General features: G+C 37.4%; 4 protein-coding genes across 6 annotated transcripts; 2 read left to right on the top strand and 2 right to left on the bottom strand.

Annotated features, from left to right (window-relative positions):
• Window positions 1–18: 18 nt before the first annotated feature.
• Window positions 19–2,061, bottom strand: LOC103570757 (DNA polymerase delta subunit 2). The gene is made up of 3 exons (XM_008548610.3): window positions 1,712–2,061; window positions 592–1,635; window positions 19–520 (listed from the first exon to the last, which is right to left on the bottom strand). The coding sequence occupies exons 1-3, from the start codon at window positions 1,914–1,916 to the stop codon at window positions 402–404; spliced, it is 1,368 nt and encodes a 455-aa protein (XP_008546832.1). The 5' UTR covers window positions 1,917–2,061; the 3' UTR covers window positions 19–401.
• Window positions 2,062–2,478: 417 nt separating this feature from the next.
• On the top strand, window positions 2,479–15,096 carry LOC103570843 (uncharacterized). The gene is made up of 20 exons (XM_053739585.1): window positions 2,479–2,865; window positions 2,935–3,205; window positions 3,281–3,364; window positions 3,438–3,629; window positions 3,697–4,051; window positions 4,132–5,016; window positions 5,103–5,272; window positions 5,350–5,558; window positions 5,641–5,791; window positions 7,266–7,718; window positions 7,785–7,994; window positions 8,073–8,339; window positions 8,400–8,701; window positions 10,173–10,264; window positions 11,303–11,575; window positions 11,743–11,829; window positions 12,056–13,866; window positions 13,950–14,345; window positions 14,567–14,770; window positions 14,907–15,096. The coding sequence occupies exons 1-20, from the start codon at window positions 2,699–2,701 to the stop codon at window positions 15,078–15,080; spliced, it is 6,753 nt and encodes a 2,250-aa protein (XP_053595560.1). The 5' UTR covers window positions 2,479–2,698; the 3' UTR covers window positions 15,081–15,096.
• Window positions 15,097–15,188: 92 nt separating this feature from the next.
• On the bottom strand, window positions 15,189–17,977 carry LOC103570758 (protein SERAC1). The gene is made up of 8 exons (XM_008548611.1): window positions 17,714–17,977; window positions 17,530–17,654; window positions 17,036–17,457; window positions 16,426–16,960; window positions 16,149–16,341; window positions 15,910–16,071; window positions 15,574–15,854; window positions 15,189–15,486 (listed from the first exon to the last, which is right to left on the bottom strand). Exons 1-8 carry the CDS (start codon window positions 17,782–17,784, stop codon window positions 15,200–15,202), a joined length of 2,076 nt encoding a protein of 691 aa, XP_008546833.1. The 5' UTR covers window positions 17,785–17,977; the 3' UTR covers window positions 15,189–15,199.
• Window positions 17,978–19,032: 1,055 nt separating this feature from the next.
• On the top strand, window positions 19,033–20,769 carry LOC103570760 (max-like protein X). 3 transcript variants are annotated; one of them, XM_053739147.1, is made up of 5 exons: window positions 19,033–19,381; window positions 19,515–19,661; window positions 19,834–20,213; window positions 20,282–20,395; window positions 20,472–20,769. In XM_053739147.1, exons 1-5 carry the CDS (start codon window positions 19,348–19,350, stop codon window positions 20,526–20,528), a joined length of 732 nt encoding a protein of 243 aa, XP_053595122.1. In that variant the 5' UTR covers window positions 19,033–19,347; the 3' UTR covers window positions 20,529–20,769. The 3 variants fall into 3 exon arrangements, with proteins under 3 accessions (XP_053595122.1, XP_053595121.1, XP_008546834.1); XM_053739146.1 differs by having other exon boundaries at window positions 19,512–19,661; window positions 19,837–20,213; XM_008548612.2 differs by having other exon boundaries at window positions 19,512–19,661.
• The last annotated feature ends 445 nt before the right edge of the window (window positions 20,770–21,214 follow it).

Genomic DNA, 21,214 nt, shown 5'->3' with positions numbered 1-21,214 from the left:
TTTTTTTTTTTTTTTTTTTTTTTTTTTTTTACTAAATAGTCGCTTATATATTGAGTGATTTTATCTCACAATGAAAAGTGAGCGGATAGGGGCTTTCAACTTGATTTGAGAAACGTAACTTCTGCTTGGCGACTTTGATAACATTGTCAGCAGTTTTATCAGAAACATTTTTAATTATATCGTTCATGAAAGCACGCGTTTGATAAGAAAAAAATTTATGTTATAAAATTTAATAATGGCATGAAAAAAAAATAGGACTGAAGAATTAGCGAGTACTTGGTACTTAGTATCCATCGGTATTTAAATTAATAATTAAAAAGTAATCATTAAAATTTTTTTTTATCAAAAGTACAAAATAATTTATTTAGTAAAATTATAATTAAAAATTGATAAGACAAAATCTAATTAATTCCAAATGATATTGGAGTGACATCAAGTGTCTTGAGGTCAACGAGGACAGCTGTACTGGTGGTGGAAAATTTCGGGACACATATGAGTCTTACTGGCTCATTATCTTGATCTGGAAGAAAAACAATTGATGGATTAATGAAGTTATTAATTAATTAATATCGAGTATAAATAAAATTTTACTTTTCCAGATCTTGGTTTCAAATTTTTCCGTGTTGCCGGCGAAATAAATATCGGGGCACTGCTGCATGATAAAAAGATCTTTGTCATGAAACGGATATGAGGGAAGAGTATCAGGAGCGGTGGGACAAAAGTGCCTCCAATCTAGAGTTTTTTCCAGGTAGTGAAGAGCAGTACGATCTGATTCTCCGCAAACGCGAATAATGTCTTCGATGGGTTGTCCGCTGGAGCCGCAGATCAACCGATTGCCAATTACACCAGACCAGGGATTGTTCACTCCCTTGAGATTCTCAAACCCACGGGATTCACGAAGCAGCAGACGGTGAATGGGTTTCTGAGGCAGCATTACGTTGGAAGGATCATACTGACCTGGCATCAGAGTAACCGAGCAATGATTCAGTATTTGGGACAGCAATTTGTCGAGTTTATTTATTCCAGCAGAGAGCTCGCGGGTCGAAGCCATCTCCAGTGCTTTTGATTTTATCAAACCGCGACTGTGCTGCTGCTCTGAGTCTGTTGTCTTGACACTGTTGCCAGCAATCACCAAATTAATGATAGACGCAGCTTCTTCCTGAGCTTCGGAGCTTCCTGCCATGCCGCTGATCCACTCCAGCAGAAGGTCGCGTGCTAAATTGTTGGTGTCATTCGCCAGGTCGAGACCTGAGACCAACAAAAGTTTCCCTGTAACCGGAGCTCCCAATTGTTGACGCGGTGGACACCCGGGAAAACACCAGTCGTCTATTTTGAATGACCCGTCCTCCAGGGTCTTGCCCATCAGAGCACAAACGACTCCAGTAACGACCTCGGAGAAGTCGACATCTCCAACAATCTTAATCCTCAGCATCTCGTCCTCCAGGTACAGCTGGTCCTTCTCGCTGGCATAGTGAGCGCGTTTTTCAGGAATCACACCCGAGTCTTCGATTTCGTCGCTCAGCTCACGTAATATTGAAGGTTTCCATACCTGGTGTTTGAAAAGTGTCCCGATGATGACGCATTTCTCATCCTCCAAATTTTCCAGCTCTGGTAGCTTAAGAATTTTCGCTTCAGCTAAAGGATTTTTTAAAAATTAATTTTGTATAAAAAATAAATATAAATAAAATTTAAAATAAATAATAATAATTACGCCATTTTTTTGATGCCTTGTCTTCCAAAATAATTCTCAACTCCCTCAGTCTGCTGGAGTAGACATGAAAAAATTGTTTAGCATAATCTTTTGTCTTTTGCAAAAACTTAGACCCGAAATCCTGATAGTCGACAGTTTTTCTTTTAAAAATCTTCGGCTCACTATTTTTATCATCAGAACTACAAGTTTCGTAATTTTGAACCATTTTTAATTTATAAATTTAATTTTTCGTGACAATCTACAGATCTACGCTGCAATAATTTTTTTTAACGAGGTTATAATTTTACGCGGGATATTTTAGTCTATTCGTTCGCGGCGCGCATTGCAGTGAATTCAAAAAGCGCGCCATTTCAGAACCGAAGCGCAGCGCCTGAAATTAGCTGTCAGTCGGTAAAGTTGAGGAAAAAAAAGTTCATAAAATAAAAACAGAGTGCAGAGAGCAGCCATTACAGTTTAAAACACCCAACAGACACAGGTACAGACACGGACATAACCCTCTGGACATCCACATCCAGATCCGGCATTTTGTCGCGTCAAAAACAATTGACACTCATAATCAATCACATCTTCGTCGTACTCCACCACCGAATAATAAATAAAAATTATAATTATTAGTAATTAATTTGTGTCATAATTAATTTATAACTCGGGTCTTGTAAAAATAGTTTGTGATTTTGTTTCTGCTTGTGACCGAGACTTTAATATTTAATCCATTGTAATATATATATATATATATATATATATATATATATATAGAGTTTATTGTGTGTGTTTTTTTTTCATTGCCAAGCACCGACATGTTTACGAATTCACAGTTTTTGGACTTGAAATTAATTGTCACTGAGTTTTATATTTTTTTTTAGCTCGCGAGTTTTAATTTTAATTAAGATAAATTTAAATATAAATGGGCATCAGTTTGCTCGGCAAAAGTCTAGTTGATTGATTCACTTGTTTATTTATTTTAAGTAATTAAATAATAAGTAAATAATGGAGACTGCTAGTGAACAACCTAGTGTTGTTACCCAGGAAGTACCGGCAGTTAGTACTGAGCAGCAAGAGCATGTCGAAGAACCGATGGAAGAAGGAGGTGAAGAGTACGGGTTTGAAGGTGACGAGTACCGGCATTATATGCCGCGAGGCCGTGGTGGTTTCAGGTAAAATTATTTATTATTTATATTTTTATGTGGAAAAGTAGCGGGTGGTTTTATTTAAATTTTTTGTAGCCCTCATGACCGCGGATTCGAGTATGGGATGCGTGGAGGCGGAGGAGGAGGCGGAGGCCCGAGATTTCGGGGCAGAGGATTTGGACCCAGAGGCCCGATTTACCGAGGAACTAACAATGGGTATCCTTACGAAGGACCACCGCGACCTAATTGCCCTCCGGGACCTACGGGACCCAGGTACAGAGGACCTCCGCCGTTTGACCCGAGCTGGGGACCTATGGGCCCACCAAATATGATGGGACCTCCTAATTTGATGGGCCCACCAGGAATGGTAAGTTTCTTTATTTTTTTTTATTATTATTATTGTGGGTTGGTGATGGACTATAATGATCATGATGATTTTTAGCCACCTCCGCACATGATGAATGGACCAATGGCTTCAGGAAATCCGTACGGACCTCCTGGAATGGGTCCGCCCAACATGAACAGCGTAAATATTTATTTTATCTCTTTAGATTATAATTTTGATGATATTTTATTTATTTATTTATTTTTTTGTTTAGATTCCAGGCCAGCAGCAACCGCAACAGCAAGCTCAGCAGCAAAACAACATTCCAGGATTGGACCTTAATGGCGAGGTATGGGTCGAAACAAAGACAGCGGATGGCAAGTCTTACTTTTACAATATTCGGTCTAGAGACACTACGTGGACCAAACCCGAGGGCCCAAATGTTCGGGTTATGGGTCAAGATCAGGTAAATTACATCAACATAAATTTTATTTATTCATTTATTTATCTATTAATTGTTTAAATTATATTAGTTGGAGCAACTGGTTCATGGTGCAGCTAAACAGCCAGCCAGAGAATCAACACCAGTGTCAACGGCAAACCAACAACCTCAGCAGCAACAGCAGCCACCGCAACAGCAGCAACCGCAACAACAGCAGCAACAACAGCAGCAGCAGCAACAACAGCCGCCACTTGCTGAGCCAAGAACACCAGGTAATGAACAATCACCTAATGCAGATACAATGAATCAGGCAAACACAGCACCACCAGGTACTGGCCCACCCCCAATGCTAAATGAAGCTCAGGAAGTTGTCAACCAACAACAACAACAACAACAACAACAACAGCAGCAGCAGCAATCGGTCGTTGAAGTTGCTCAGCCTAATGGTAATTTTAAAAATTTATTTGTCTAGTTATTTATTGAATTAATATCAATTATTTACTGATGATTGATTATTGATGACCAGGTACAGTGACAAATGTAAATACGACAGCAGCAGCAACTCAACCAGTAGCTACAAATATGTTGCAACCGCCACCGAACATGGTACCAATGCAACACCGAATGCCAAATCAATATGGCGCTCCCATGGCAACTCCGTTTGGTGCGGCACCTTTTGGAATGCCACCGCCAGGTTTCCAGCCATTTGGTGGGTATGGGCCGCCGCAAACTGGATGGGGAATGCCGCAGATGCACGGCGTGATGGCTCCCCAAACACCAGCTGAAGATCCAGCAATTATCTCTCAGTTGGACTCGGAGCTAGTGGCGGCAGCGATGCTCTGGAGCGAGCATCGCTCTCCAGACGGCCGTCTTTATTATTACAACAGCAAAGCCGGTGAGTCTGTGTGGGAAAAACCCCAAGCTCTTAAAGATTTTGAGGCTGCTAAAATAACGGTCAGGCAAAAGGCCGAGGAGATGGCGGCCCCGGATGTAACCAATGCTGTGCCTGATGCTGTGAAGCAGGACAAAGGACAGCCTGAGGCTGCTAACGATACCAAAGACAGTTTTAAAGAACCGGAGGCTGGTGGTAAGAAGAAAGAAGAGACTCCGAAAGAGCCGGCCAAGCCCCAAGACAAATCGCGTCCGATTTCTAGTACTCCAGTGCCTGGTACTCCCTGGTGCGTCGTCTGGACTGGTGACGGTAGGGTCTTCTTTTACAATCCTTCGTCGAGAATTTCCGTTTGGGAAAGACCTGATGATCTTCTTGGGCGACAGGACGTTGAAAAGATGATGGCCAACATGCCAGAGGCTGCAGCTAGTCAGAAAAACTCGAGGCCAGATGACTCCAGTGACAGTAGTGATGATGACCAGCCTGGTCCTGCTAAGAAAGCCAAGCAAGAAGAGCCTGAAGGTAAGATTATTATTTTATTTTATTTTTCTACTCCCGTTTCACTGAACCTAGTCAAGTTATTTTATAAATTTCCTTTCGTTTCTCAGAACCAGCCGCCGCGGTTGTCAAAGAAGAGGAAGAGAAAGAAGGTAAGAAAACAATAGACATCGGCAAGGAAGCCGCCATCGAAGCCGAAGTTCGCGCCGCCAGAGAACGAGCGATTGTTCCACTTGACACCAGGATCAAGTCATTCAAAGAAATGCTCGCTGAGAAAGACGTAAATTTTTTTTTTATTTTATTAATTTATTATTTAATTGATAATTAATTAATCAACTGATTTAATTTAATTTCCAGGTATCGGCATTCAGTACTTGGGAAAAGGAGCTCCACAAAATAGTATTCGACCCCCGGTACCTGCTGTTGACTTCCAAGGAACGCAAGCAAGTCTTTGAAAAATACGTGAAGGAACGCGCGGAGGAAGAGCGACGGGAAAAAAGAAATAAAATGAAGGAGCGTAAGGATCAGTTTCAAAAATTACTTGAAGAGGCAAACTTACATGGAAAGTACGTGGCGGTTTTTTTAAATTTTTGAATTTAAGAAAATAACCAACTTGTAATATTTATATTTTGTTTTATATATTCGCAGATCGTCTTTCAGCGATTTTGCGCAAAAGCACGGGCGCGACGAGCGTTTTAAAAACGTTGAAAAAATGCGCGAGCGAGAAAGTCTTTTCAACGAGTGGATACTGGAAGTGAGAAAACGAGAAAAAGAAGAAAAAAACGCCAAACGAGAACAGGTATCAATTAAATTTATCAGCTTCACCATTAATAACACTTTCTTTTCTTTTAATTTTAGCAACAAAAATTATAAATCGTTAACAATTAAGACTAATTTTTATTATTCTAGGTAAAGTAATTGCATATAAATATTTTTTATTTATAAATAAAATAAAATATGCAATTACTTGATTAATTATTTTGTTTTCAGCATTAATTATTATTTATTTCAGATATACTAGGTATGTTATTATTTTGTTCAACTTGTAAGCTTTTAAAAAAAAAAAAAAAAAAAAAAATATTAAAATTAAATGATAGAGATAAAATCTAACGACCGGGAGACGTTTGTTGTAATTTTAAGGAATAATGATAATGATTATGATTAATTGAAATAAGAGAATAATTATATAAAATTAATTAAAGAGAATGAGAAAAAAAATTGAATGAATTGTTAGTTACTGACTTATGTATTCTGAACTCTCCACTTCAGTCAGGAGGCAGACAGGACATTATGTGGATGGTTGGCTTGGTGTTACCGAAGCTGGTTGGTGGCATGGGATGATGTCTGATCTCCATCCCCAACTACACACTGCGTGGCACCGTTGGCACACACCCTCGCGCGCCGCATTCTTAACTCCAAAGCAGAGTCATGAGAATGAAAAAACCAACTCGGTATTTGTATATTACTCGTACTCCTCGTTACTTCAAAGCAACACAAATAAATTAAATACTTAATTCCCGCCGTTAAGCTTTTAATTGCATATATAAATATTTATACATATGCTTGTATAAATTTATATATATTTGTTTGTTAAACAATTAAATGTACAGCTTGAGACTTAACTTGGGGATGTAGACGATGAGGTAGCGAGTCTACGGATTCACGGTCGTTTATTTATTTTTTTTTGTTTATATTTTTGTTATTATTTTTAATTATTTCATTTTTAAAAAAATGGGTAAATTATTTTATTTTAATTTAGTCATTTTTTAAAAACAATTTTTTTTATTTACTTATTTTTTCAAATTTTAAATGGTCGATTTTTATCTAAATCGCGTCATCGTTCACCGATCAGTTACTAATTAATGATAATAATAATTAATGTAATTAATATTTTTCTAATTTTACAGCAAGGCCAGCCAGTTAATTAATTATTTCAGTTAAATAATCGAATCTCCGCTAATAAATCCAATTAAATTTTTCTTTCTCTAAAATAAAACAAAAAAATGAGAATTTTTTTTTTTTAGAAATTAGCGGAGGTACGAAAAATAAATTAATAATTTTTTTTTTACAGCGTAATAATTAATGACTTTATTTCAGAAAATTAATAATTTCCAATGAATATATTTTTTATAAAAAATGAAGTGAAAAATAGAAATAAATTTATTGGAAAAAAAGTAAATTTAAGAATTAGCGCTAATTGTAAAATAAAATAAAATATTAATGTAAAAAAAAAATAAAAAAATTAATGTATTATAAATAAACAACCGTTTCAGGTGAAAAAGGATTTCATGACAATGCTACGGGAGCACAAAGACATCGACAGGCACTCGCACTGGGGCGATTGTAAAAAAATCCTGGAGTCTGATTGGCGGTATCGCGCTGTCGATTCCGCGAGTATGCGCGAGGATTGGTTTCGCGATTACATAAGGATACTGAAGGACGAACGGAAGCGCGAGAAGGAGCGCGACCGGGATAAGGACAAGGAGCACCGACACCGGGACAAGGATCATCACAAATCCGACAAGAAGGACAAGGACCGCAAGGAGGATAAGCACAAAGAAAAATCTTCCAAGGATAAGGACAAGGACAAAGATAAGGACAAAGATAAAGACAGAGATAAGGACAAAAAGAGGCGCAGTGATACTGCCGAGGAAAATGGAAAAGATAAGAGAGATGATAAAGAGATTGGAGAGATTGAAGATCATGATGATAAGAAAAAAGATAATGTACGTATTTTATTTTTTTATGGGGGTTTTTTTTCATTGATTTTATCTTTTTTTTTTTTTTTATAGAAATATGAAAATAACGAACACTCGGACTCAGAAGAAGATCGCGAGAAACAAAAACGCGAAAGGGAGCGGAGAGCTGAGGCGAGTTTACGGGAAAGAGAACGCGAAGTTCAGAGAACGTTGGCTACACATTTAAGAGATCGTGATAAGGAGAGACAGCACCATAGACATACGGAAGCTGTCCAACATTTCAGTGCACTACTCGCTGATTTGGTAAGTTAATTTTTTAAAAATGATTGGGAAAATTTTTAGACTTTTTTATTGATTGTTTATTAAATGTTTGAAAACCAGGTGAGAAATGGAGACTTGGCATGGCGAGAAGCTAAACGCCAGCTAAGAAAAGACCACAGATGGGAACTCGCCGACAGTTTGGACCGGGAGGAGAAGGAGCGATTATTTAACGAACACATTGAACAGCTGGGCCGCAAAAAGCGGGACAAGTTCCGGGAACTGCTTGACGAAGTCGGAGCCTCCACCGAGCTCACGGCCTCGTGGAAAGACATAAAGAAATTGCTGAAAGATGATCCTAGATACACCAAGTTCTCTTCCAGCGATCGGGTGAGTGTTCTTTAATATTTCGTCTAGATTTTTTTTTTAAATTCAAATATTTTGCTTCAGAAATGCGAGAAGGAGTTCAAGGAATATATCAAAGACAAACTAGTAGCCGCGAAAGCGGACTTCCGCGAGCTGCTGCAGGAGACTAAACTGATAACCGACAAAACGTACAAAAAGGTCCAGGAAAATAGCGCATGCTTGACAGAAATAGAAGACATTTTGAAGAAAGACAGAAGATTTTTAGTGTTAGACGCCGCGGCTGCCGAGCGCACGAGATTACTTATGGGTTACCTTGAAGAACTGGCACGCAGAGGCCCACCTCCGCCTCCTACTGCTTCAGAGCCTTCTCGTAGACCCACGACCAAGTGAGTGCCCATCAACATTTTCCTCAATATAAAATTTATATAAATTACTTGCTAATAAATGAATAATTTATTATTTTACAGCTGATCTACCTGTCAAACTCCGACACCAAATCATCAAGTTTATATATAGACAAAAATTAAAAGATTTAAAAAATAAATACATTTATTAAGTAAAACCCCCACTATTGTAATGTAATTTTAGGTTCAATAATAATGCCTTTAAATTTATATATCTATTAAATTTGTATCATTGATTTTATTTACTATGCTTTTATATTAATGATAAGACTGATTTTTAAAACTTTGAGCGCCCATTCCCTTCAGGTTCTGCGAACTGTCGCGACAAACAGGATCCGGGAGGACATCAAAGTAAAAAAAATAAAATGCATTCCGTTACTTATATACCAAAGCGACTTTTCAAATTTTTATTGTCATCGCTCGATATTTTATTTTATCCAATTTTTTTTTTTTTACTCTTCGACTATAAGTTTATAAAAATTTTAATTTTCAAAATAGAGATTTTTATAAAATGGGTAAATTTCAATGACAATTATCCTTAGCAATAAAATAAAATTCTAAACGTAACCATTAGCAGTAACCAGATCAACAAAGACCGTTTTCACTTTTAATTCTCACGCCCATGGAATTTTCCACTAGGAATTGAAAGTAAAAATATTTTATAAGAAAATTCCAGTTAGATAAAAAAAATCACGCGATGCCCGCGGGAGTGGATGTCCTCGAGGAGGCCGTCGAAGAGGATTTTTATCACCAAAAAAAAAGATAAAAAAGCCAATACTGGAAAGGGTGAAGTCGCGTGGGTGAACGAACTTCCGTGCGATGCGGTCTTGCTCCAGGTCAGTCCAGGTTGTCCTTAACAGATAACCAGCAGCGAGGAAAAGTCCGTGGGTTAAATCTACAGCATGCGGACACGCGACAATGTGTTTAGTTATTTTTTAGTTGAATGTAAACCCAGCGATCTCCCACTCGCGACGATGCCGACCAGTAAAAAGAGTCAGAAGCCAGAGCTGGATTGGAGCCCCTTCTACTTTTTCTCCTTGTTGTTGGCTTATACCCACACTAATGCACCAACAATTCTGGTCCTGCTGGTGGCCTCGGAATACCTCTCGCAACAACGTGCCTGCATAGCTTCGATACTCGCTGGTATCCACGAGTGAAAGTCGGATTTTGCTTTCTACCTATCAGTTTGTTATATACCAGCGACAAATATGTTGCTCTACACTAAAAAATGCACTCGCGCTCATACATTTTTATAAATTACCCAAAAATTTGACAGCCCGACTACCCGCCAAAACATTTTAAATTCACCCCATCGGACTCCAAGTGCTTGAGTGTAAAAAAGTCTGCGAGTAAAATGCGCGAGTAAAGTTGGTCTATCAAGTGTCAAGTTGGGCGGTGACAAATTTTAAAATAAAGCCCGGGTGTTTTTTGTTTTTTAATAATTTCCAATAAGGGAAATTATGAAGCTTGTAATGCATGGAGATGTCATATTGCGAAATCTAGCTTTGGTGTTGTTGGTGTTTGTTGTCAGCAGTCGACAGCAAGGTAATTTATTCATTTACTTTTGATTATCAGTTTGCTGGGAGCAAAAATTCGGTGGTCAGAAAAAGGGTTTGGTTTTCATGGGGAGAAAATTAATAAATTAATGGATTTATTATTGACAAAGAGAATAATATTGTTAGACGGGATTGTATGAACTGGGTTACGTGGTAAAGCGAAGGCCAGCTGAAAAGAGAGTGGCTACGGTCTCGCGTTATATTTTCTGTAGGCCGATTGCAACTTTGTTTCTTAATAATATTGTTAGAAATTTATTATATTTATTTATATTTATATATATATGTTTGCTTGCTTGCTTGCTATGATGGTCGAAAATCGGGTTCTTTTTGTTGGGACAGTTGGAAGGTTTGCTACTGGAATGGACATACGGAGTTATAAATAAGAGTGTGATGCTTATAAGTACATGGTGTACAGTTAGAAAGCACTTCCTGCTCAATATTTATGATAATTTTATACGGTATATTTAGTTTGGGTAATAACTTTTTTTTTGGTAATTATATGCCGCGGGACGGAATTTTTTTTTAATGGAATGTTGATTTTTTTTAATTATCAATAATTGGAGTGATTTATTTCGGAGAAAATCTTAAGTCTTAGTTTTGTAAATAAGATTTTTATTATTTTAATTTGGAAAATTTATTTGAATTTTTCGCGGCAGCCTAATTTTAAAATTCAATAAAACGAAATTTTGTATTTCTGTTAAATTATAAATAAATAGAGTAAAAATTCAACTTATTTTTGAAATTTATTCCGAAGAAAATATTTTTCAAAAGCTTAGTATTTAAAATTTTTTAAATTAAACTAGTCATTTTTTTCCCGCCAAAAAATTTGAAATTTAAAAAAATAGAAAATTTCCGGCTGAATTTTAAAATTTAATTTTTATCAAATGTTGAAGTCTTTGTATGTAAATATTCATAAAATTGAAGTAAAAGAAAACTTTCGCATGCCGCGAGACCCCTAAGAGCCACTTCTTACTTTATTTTGAATTTTTCACAAGAAAAATAATTAATTTATTAAATAATTTTTCAGAAAATAGACCATGGAATCGTTTGTACCCAACGAATTCCGTCTATCAACAAAATCAAGCTGCTTTAGTCTTAGCACCAACTGACAACTACAGTAATAATAATAGCAATAATAATAATAGCGATAATAATAATAATAATAATAATAATAATAATAACAATAACAGTAATGATAATAAAACAAGTAATGATGTACGTACAGCAATTGAAGTAAATGAAGACTACCAAGACTACGAAGAAGCTCCAAATAAGGACGCAGTCGAAACTAGAGAGATTCGTACGTCATTTTTTAATTTCCCAAGAAGGAATAAAAATTGTCCTTCTTGTTAAATTCAAGTTAACAATCAGTAATTACAAATTGTCCGCTTGAATTTAACAGTCAAAATTTTGTTGTCCTTCGACTGAATCTGAAAGAAAATATAATATATTTTTTTTGTTCAATAGATTATGAAACAAAAGAGGAAGTTCCCGATGACTATGAAGCTGAATATTACGATGATTATGATAATGCGACAAATTCTCAAGCGGCAGGTAAATTCCCACGGTTTTGTTTTTATAAAACTTTTCTTCATATTTCTTTTTTTATTGTATTGCGCGTATCCGGTAGTAAGTCATCAGCCGTATATATATACATATATTTAATATATTAATTGCCGTTTATTTTGAGCCTTGGCAGTATCCGTGACATCAATACGAATTATTACTAAAAAAAAAATCGATTAGTTATTTATTTAATTAATAAATAAATTAATTTTAGATGAACATGACACGTATGATGAATCAGCTAGTGAAGAAATAATAAATAGTCATGAACAAATAGTTCAGAGTGAAGAAATAGTCAGAGAAAATTTAGAGAGTAAAGATAAAATAGTTAATGATAAAAAAATAATAAATTTAAATAAATCGGATTCTTTGGGTGAAGATCAGGATGAAGATGACGGGAGAATTTTGATTGGTGAAGCTGTCGTGTCGGTGGTGACAACAAAGAGTGTTGTAAATGGCACTTACTCAGTACCTACATCATTGCCGATGACAACTGAACAAATGTCACCACCGCCGACAATTTATTCATCTGAATCATCTCGATCTGCTGATGAGACAACTGAAGATGCGATGATTGTTGCCTCTGTTCAGACGAGTCGGAGTATTTCCGGAGCACGTTTTCTACCTTTTAATTTAAATAATTATGATAGCGTTGAAAAAAATACTAATGACAAGGACGAAGCTGATGGTGATGGTCAAAAGTCTAGAGACAATAAAACAGTTGCCGAGTCGACTGAAAGTATCATCGACAAACTGGACCGGGTGCAGTCTGAACTCTCGAGCGGGTTTCTGACCGGGGGATTCAGAACTGCTGGCAACGCTCTTCAGCTTGATGTCCTGAGCGAGCAAAGACCTACGCGGAAGACCTTCACCACGACCTCCAAGACTCCTGTTATCAGTAAGTTCGTTCCGAGGCGGAAGACGGTAGAAACCAGTGGGTCTGCAAAGGAGGATAACTTGGAGGAAAAAGAAGCCATGAGCAAGACAGCTGACAGTGGTGAGGTGATGAGTGACCAGACTGAGAAGCCTAAAGCTTTCCGTATACCCTGGCCAGGTTCCGCGCGGACTAGAATCACTACTACTACTGAGTCTACCAGAAGAACTACGAGGAAGCCGTTCAGCAAAGCTAGGAGTGAGGCTCAAGACATCAGCGCTTTCTTGCCACCGGGTTACAAATTGAAGAAAGAAGACCAGACCACTGAGAAAAGTATTCTGGGAGACATACTCGCCAAGTCTAAGGTCAACATCTCGGCCCTGCTGCCTAAAGACTTCAAAGTTGGGAGCAAAGAACCTGAAAGCAGCGAAATTACTAAAGAGCTGCCGCTGCAGAATTTATTCGCGAAACCTGTTGATGTCAGCAGCTTCCTGCCTCCGAACTTTAAACCGAAAAATGATACCAAGAGCAACGTCCTGGAGGCGACTGCGACTCCGATACAAAAAAGTCTACAGGAATTATTTTCAAAATCCAGTGTCGACATTTCGGCGCTTCTGCCTCCTGGTTTCAAACCTGTAGATAAAAATAACAGCAAAGTTGAGAATAAAGACAAGGAAATAACCACGAGTACCACAGAAGCTAGCAAGGGTGGAATAAAACTCGTCTTTCCTAGCAGACCTGGTGGCAGAAAAGCGATTGCCAAAGTTGCCACGACAAGTCGGCCTGCTGATGCACCGACTGTTGGACCTAAAATTCAAAGAGGATGGCCAGTTAGAGCCACTACGGAGTTCACTGGGTGGCCGACGCCCTCGACGACTCCGATCTCCATTGAAAAATTACTTGAAGCCGCCAGAACTGCGACTGTAACTTCAGTCAACAGTTCGATGATCACTTCGACTAGTGAGCCTTCGACTACTTCGACTTCGACGACCACCACGACGACGATCCGACCCACGACACCGGGACTTTGTGAAGAAGATTGCGAAGTCGCGGGTACGATCAGGATTATTGGCAACGCGACTTGGCTACCGGAGTTGCTGGACCGCAATACGAAGGAGTGGCAACTGCTGGCTGATGAAATTGAAAAAGAGGTTTGTTGATTTTTTTTTCTTTTTTTTTTTTTTTTTTTTTTATGTGAGAATTTTATCTGGGAATTAATTGATGTTCTGTCCAGATGAACTTGGTCTTCCTGAAGTCTGCGATCCTGAGAAAGTGGTACAAAAATATACGCATTGACGCTTTTAGTCAGGGAAGCATTTTGGTGGACTACTTTGTCGAGCTCCAGGACTTGAGCCAGAAGATAAACACCCAGGAGTTGAAAGTCTTGTTCCATGACTCGCTGAGGGCCTACAATGCCCACAGGTGGAACGAGACCAAGATCAACAAGGGCCCGGTGAGACTGGGCAACTTTGTGATCGATCCAAAGTCTACGGACTTTGTGGTGATACCCAGAGTTACTTTGCCCCAGCAACTTGACAAGGATGACAGATTGATCCCACAATGGGCTATCGCTGTTATTGTCATTGGCGTTGGTGGTTTATTGTTTATTATTATTTTTGGTGTTTCTGTCGTAAGTATTTTCAACTTTTTAAACAAAATTTTTTTACTTACAACTAATTTTTTATTGTGGACAGCTTTCAGGGCTTTAAATATTAATTTTAGCAAAAAAATCAATGAATACTTTTTTGTAGAGAATTCACAGATCTACAAAAAAGTATTCTATAAATTTTCACGTAAATTCAATATTTAACGAGTTATTTATAAGTAATTGACATTAAAATTTTTTGATAGCTGGTGAATCGTCAGAATGCCGCAAAGTTGAAACCACCGACAGCCGGAATGTACGGAGAGGAAGCAGCTAAAAATATAATACACTCAAGTCATGTTGCGTCGTCCCATAGATCATCCCACGAGTATCCAAAGTCGGAGATCTCCACGATCTGGAACGAAACTGACGCATGGAAGGAAAAATCCTTTGAGTCAAATTCAAATAAGGTAACAGTAACATGACATTGCATTACGTCACACTACATCTAATCACCTCATTCATAAAACAAAGACTACAAATAATATGAATGCATTATAATTTTTTTTTTCTTAAAACTGGCACTTAAAAAAATACAATCCCCAGATTTTAATGGACGGTATCGTGCCCGACAATGAAAAATACAACGTCTACGACAGCTGGAGATCTGACTGGAACGGGTACTACTATCAGCCATCTCACACAAGCAGCAAGTTCGCCGGTTACGAAAGTACTGCTAATTTTTCACGCCATCCGCCCGATTACGACACAAATTTTTAACAAACTCTGTCTAAAAAAAAAAAAAATAAAAAAATTAACATACTAAATAACTAGTATATAATTTAAATGAACTCCCTGTCGTATAAAGTAAAAAAAATATATTCGAGGTATTTTTACACTTAATTATTATTGTCAGCTATCATTTTCTTCAGAACATCAACAATTTTACGGTACAAGAACGAGTGCTTGCTCGCGGGTTTGCATATCGACAAGTGATCCTGGGGTATCTCATAAAATTCTCCGACTCCTGGGTTCGCAGATTCCGGCAAAACAAATTTTATTTGCAGAGGTACTTTGAGCGCGCTAACGAGCGTCGATTTTGTTTCACTGAAGCTCACGATCTCCATTTTGTACTGCTCCAGCATTTTTTTGAACTCTTCGTGGAGCTTCAGCAGCTGGGGCGACTCTGAAAATTTAATTGCGGTAATTTATCATTGGGAAGTAGATGCGGGTGACTTGGACAGGCTACTGGAGACCGTCACTTGACGATTACCTTCTCGGAGCTCCTGGACTTCGACAGAAGGCCACAGCAGCATCTGAGTAGTTTGTTTGAGCGTCGCGACATGAGATCCGCGATGCGGAGTACTGTAAAAAATAATTCCTTTGGTATTATCACATAGACGATGTTTGTCCCCGGTCTTAGACTCCTCGACGAGCATCTGCTTCACCAGCAGACCTCCCATTGAGTGGCAGACCCAAATAATTGGACGTTTTCCTACGCCTGCAGTGACTAATTTTTTGGTAAACTCGAGACTTCTCTCGCTTATTGTGCTCCTAAAATAAATCATCACTTAAATAATTAATAACAAACTTATTTAAAATAAATTACCTTAAAATTTCTATAGGACACGGAGGACTCCACCACGACAGACTGGTGTCATAATTGATTCCAATCACGCGGACTGACGGTACGTCGTTGGGTAACCAGTCTTTTGGCCAACACTCTGTCCGGGTTAAATAATTTTCTTGGTACTCGGTGCAGATTTCGTTGCTGAAAAAATTAATCATGATGATTAACTTGTTGACACATTGAGTTTTGGAGCTGATGAGTCATCAGCTGATCGTTACCCAGGACAAGTAAACGGCCCGGAGGCTAAAGAGTTCATGGAAACCGGACAGTCATGCAAAACTATTTCGTAATCGTGGCCGATTTTTTTCCACTCTCTTATCTGGAGATCGTGCGCTAGATCTTCTAGAAATTCCTGAGGGTATTCCTTTACTATTTTGATCAGAAGATCTTCAGACTCTTTGCTGCGAGGTTCTAAAATAATAATAATTAATGACTCGTGATAATTTATGGTAAAGGAAATTTTTAATTGACGTTTTCAATTAATAATTAACAAACCTACGAATTTAAGTGATGGGTCAGGGTCCCGCTGTCTCCAGGAAATAAAAATTCCTCCGAGTAGCCCGTGAATGAAGACAACATCAGCCTTGGGTTTGGTCCTAGTCCTGTTCATCGGGTGCAGCAGGTAAATTCTTCTGGGAAATTTCTCTCCGTTGTTGGCATCCTCGTCCAGGTTGAACAGAGCCCGAGCAGCGGGTCCAGCGAGTCTGATGTCCTTGTGCCGGGACCAGGCAGCCAGGACTCCGATCCATCCTGACTGGAAGATGACATCCAGCAGCTCGGAGTGCATTGACAAATTTGATATTATTTTAGCCAGCAGAACACACACGTCGATATTGTCAGCGAATTTTTTTTTGACTTCCATCAGAGCTGAGAGTCCATGTGCGTCTGCTAGATTTCTGCTGAACTGCTCGATTGAGGTGTGATGATAAATAGCTTCGATGCACTGCATCAGCAACTGCTCGTCCCAACTTATCGTCGGAGTTGCTGTGAAATCGGTACTTGACAGTTCGTGATCAAACTCCAGGTTTTTCTGTCAGTAAATTTTCAAATAAATTATTTATAATTTTTAAATTTAAATAAATATTCGAATCATCAGGAAACTTACTCGGGAGCTGTAAAATTTTTTGTGTAAAAAATGAATGAGACACGAGTGACTCGACTGGCAGAGCTTGTCCATGTCAACGAGCAGCTGGTAGAGCTGATCAATTATTTCATACAATTTTTTATCAACAAAATGATAAGGAGGTTTTAGAAAAAATCGTAGATCAGAGTCTGGTATTCTCGCCAGTGCTACGGCTGTTCTGGAGTCCATCATCTGAGCGATATGCTGATAGTGCCAGGACTGGAGATGCTTCAGAGCTCCTAGACAATAAACCGCCCTTGTTCTCTGGTTCTTGGTTCCATGCTTGGCCACATTGAAGTGTCGGTATGCGATTGACTGGTTCAGGGACGTCCACCACTTGGTCACGACATTCAGGAGTGAGGGCTTTCCTTCTGCTGGGTCTTCATTGTTGTAGATGTAAACATCTAGATGATGAATGAAAAACACCAGTGAGACAACAAACTATAATTGGTTTTGATGATTTGACGCGAGATTACCTTTTTGATGAGAGTCCAGGTAAATATAGTGGGCTTGGTTTTGCTCCAGGTTCAGTACATTGGTGGCGAGAGTCGATCTCAGGAGTTGTGACGTTTCCCGCGCTTGGTAGACCAGCCAGCAGCCTCTGGAGACCAATGAGTTGTTTTAATAATTTAAGAAATAAATTTATGACTTTGTACGTACCCGAAGATGAAGATGCAGGTCCCTAGTGATTTGAAATAGTAGACATACTTTGAGTATGATTTTATTGCCATGTCTAAGTCATTTTATAGGTGAGGTGTCACTACATCGTTGGCTGATAAATGAACTGTCATCTGGATGATAAAGCAAGTAGTTGATAGTGAATATATATTAAGAGATCAAGGTTGATTTGATTAATTAGATTTATATATAAGTGATCTGATGTTTACTGCCTTCGGTGCTGAAGATAAAAATAAACAAGCTGGCTTTTGGTGTCGGTAATCAAGGAAGTGCAAATGAGTTTTAATAAAATCGTTAAATTTCAATTTTGAAATTTCGCGCCAAGATGGCGCTACTGTTTGTCGCTGTATTCAACGTTAAGTTTTTGCTAAAGTGGTGGGGGAATGAGTTGCAAAATCGATTGCTTTGTTTCAACTGACGGTCCAATAGCGGCAGCCAGTACATCGACAACGGCAGTAGTAATCCAGGGGCGTGTTCAGAAATATACTCTGGAGGTGAAGAATTACTTATCCAGGTGTAATTAGTACCTTGTAATGTTAAATCGCACCTCGGGTTCGACCAGAGGATATTTCTGAACGCAGGATTTGAATATTTTCTCTTCCAGAGTGTGTTTCTGAACATGCCCCAGATTCTTCTTTACGGTTAAATTGAAACACAGTATTGCAGTTAATTCGCGGAATTATGTGATTGTTTAATTAAAATGTGCAGTGTTTGTAAAATTTAAATTGTGTAAAGTGTCTGTGGTGTCGTTAAGTGTTGAGTGTTCAGTGCTAGTGTAAGGTGTTGTTGATGGCTGATGCTGACAATTTCCAAGTTCCTGAGCCCAATCATCTGGCATCGTCTGGTGGGAAATAGCAGTTAAGTGACGTTGTTTAGCTGAAATACACTTGGAGCAATTAGTTCAAATCTCCAAGTGTATTAGGACACCCTTCTGCATATTATTTCTCCACCAAGGTTTGTTAAAACACTCAATTGTTTTTTTTTTTAATTTTTTTAAATATTTTTCTATCATATTTTACCGCCATTTTATTTTGACGTACGATTTTAAGTTTTCTTCAATTTCTAATAATTTATTTTTCAAATATTCAAATTTACCGCGCAGGTAATGAGAATAATTAATAAGTTAATTTAAATTAAAATTAATTATGCATTTAAATAAAAGGCGTCTGCGCACTAACGAAATTTGCGCGCGGCAACCGCGGCCGTTTTAAATCCCCATTACCGATAACACAGAACTTTTTTTTGTAGATAATACAGATTTCTTCGTACTCACAAATATTTTAAAAAATCATTTAATTAAAATGGCCCTTCTACGTGGTGTTGTTGCGAAATATATTTCATTTCAATAATAATAACAATTACTAACTGACGTGTGACATATGTGTTGATTAACATTATCATTATTTATTTCTTTTTTTTTTTATCCACAATGGCCTTGGAAGTAAATCCGTTTTTATTTTAAAACATCCGAGATAACTGCAGTCAATGTTTTTATGAAAACTTATGAGTTTTCATCTTTCCTTTATTTACATTTTTTTTGTTTTTTTTTTTTTTTTTTTTGTTTACCAATAATTAACAAGTGTTTTGTGTAATTATTAATTTGTTGGTAAATAATAATGGCCGATTCCATTAAAGAAACTCACGAGATCCGTAAGTATTTTTTTTAGGTTATTTTTTTTTCTTTTAGAAAATGACAATAATTTAATTTTTTAATTAGTAATTATTTGATAGTAAAAAAAAAAAAATAAAAACTTTATCTATTGAGATTGAATTTTTTTAGCAGGAAAAATGAAAAATTTAAATAATAGCAACAATGGATCTGACAGTGACATGAAATTGGAACCGTCAAGTCCAACAGAGAGATATGTATTTTCTAGATGTAATAGCACTGGTTCATTACACACACCATCATCATCAGCACACAATACTGGTAATTGATATTAAAATCCGAGTGTGAATGCAGCAGATATCAATCAAATTTAAAATTATAAATAAGTAAAGCAAATAATATAAAAATATTTCTGATGTCTGGAACCTTCACACCCATAATAAAATGATATAAAACTGATTATAATAAATATAAAAACTAAAATTAATTCCAGAAGATGAAGACAGTGATAACAAAAATTCAACGATAAGTTACAAAGAGCGTCGCCGAGAAGCCCATACCCAGGCTGAGCAAAAGCGGAGGGACGCGATAAAAAAAGGTTACGATTCTCTGCAAGATTTGGTGCCGTCGTGCCAGCACTCGGACTCCTCTGGGTACAAGCTTTCGAAAGCTTCCGTTCTGCAAAAGTCCATTGACTACATCCAGTTTCTGCTCCAGCAGAAGAAGAAGCAAGAGGAAGAGCGGAATGCGCTGCGCAAAGAAGTCCTGGCTCTCAGAATAATGGAGGCCAATTATGAACAAATTGTCAAAGCACATCAGACTCAGCCGAATCATACCGAGATGCGGGTTTCTGATGAAACTAAATTTCAAGTGGTAAATTTTTAATTCCTATGGTTCTTTTTTTTTTTAATAATAATTAATTTTTTATGGTTCGTGATCAGTTTCAGGGTATAATGGACCAACTGTTCCAAAGTTTTAATCACATCTCAGTTGCTAATTTTGTTGAACTGTCAGCTTGTGTCTTCAGTTGGCTAGAGGAACACTGCAAACCTCAAGTAATTTTTTTTTTAATAATTATTAATTATCAACTAATCAATTGATGATTTATTGTTTATTTATTTTTAATTTCAGACATTACATGAAGTTGTGATTTCTGTACTCCAGCAATTGCACAATAGAATCAGCTAGTCGTTAAAATATAAAAATAATATTATTTTAATCACTAATCTTCCATAATTAATTAATAAAATTGCCTTAGTGGAGAAAAATTAAAGTTACCAATAAAAATCTAAGATAGTGAATAAATCAGGGCGCGGTTTTATGCCGCTAGAAATAAGTGAAGACCAAGTCAATTATAAATAATAATAATTAACTAATGAATTGGAAAATAAAAATGTATTTGTGTATAAAAATATATAGTTTAAATATTGTTAATTTGTTTTATTATTTTATAAATACAGGATTTCTTTTATTTTTTAATTATAGTTAATAATTATAAAGAATTATTTAATGGGACGGTGGGATGGGAGTTAAATTTTTTCAGTCTCCGTGGGCATGCTCTCGCCCTGGGTGATGTCGTTGAGCTGAATCACGTCGTGACGATTCCGTGTGACGTCTCCAGAGCCTCCGGCTGCGGGACTTCTTCCGGTCCGTCGTCGCTTCGCGCGGTCGACTCTCTGGCAGCACAAGTCCCGAAAAATGCATGCGTAGCACGTGAGTAACGCTGTTATCATTATTCCTCCGATAACTAGTATTATTACTAGAGATATTGACAATTCTTCATCCATTTTCTTTTATTTTATTTTCTGTAAAAAAAAGAAAACATTTTTTATCAATTTCGTTTTTTTAAAATCTTATCTTTGCGCGTAAATTTT

Source organism: Microplitis demolitor, chromosome 5, assembly GCF_026212275.2.
Source record: "Microplitis demolitor isolate Queensland-Clemson2020A chromosome 5, iyMicDemo2.1a, whole genome shotgun sequence".
Lineage (NCBI taxonomy): Eukaryota > Metazoa > Arthropoda > Insecta > Hymenoptera > Braconidae > Microplitis > Microplitis demolitor.
This window is presented reverse-complemented; position numbering and strand designations above follow the sequence as displayed.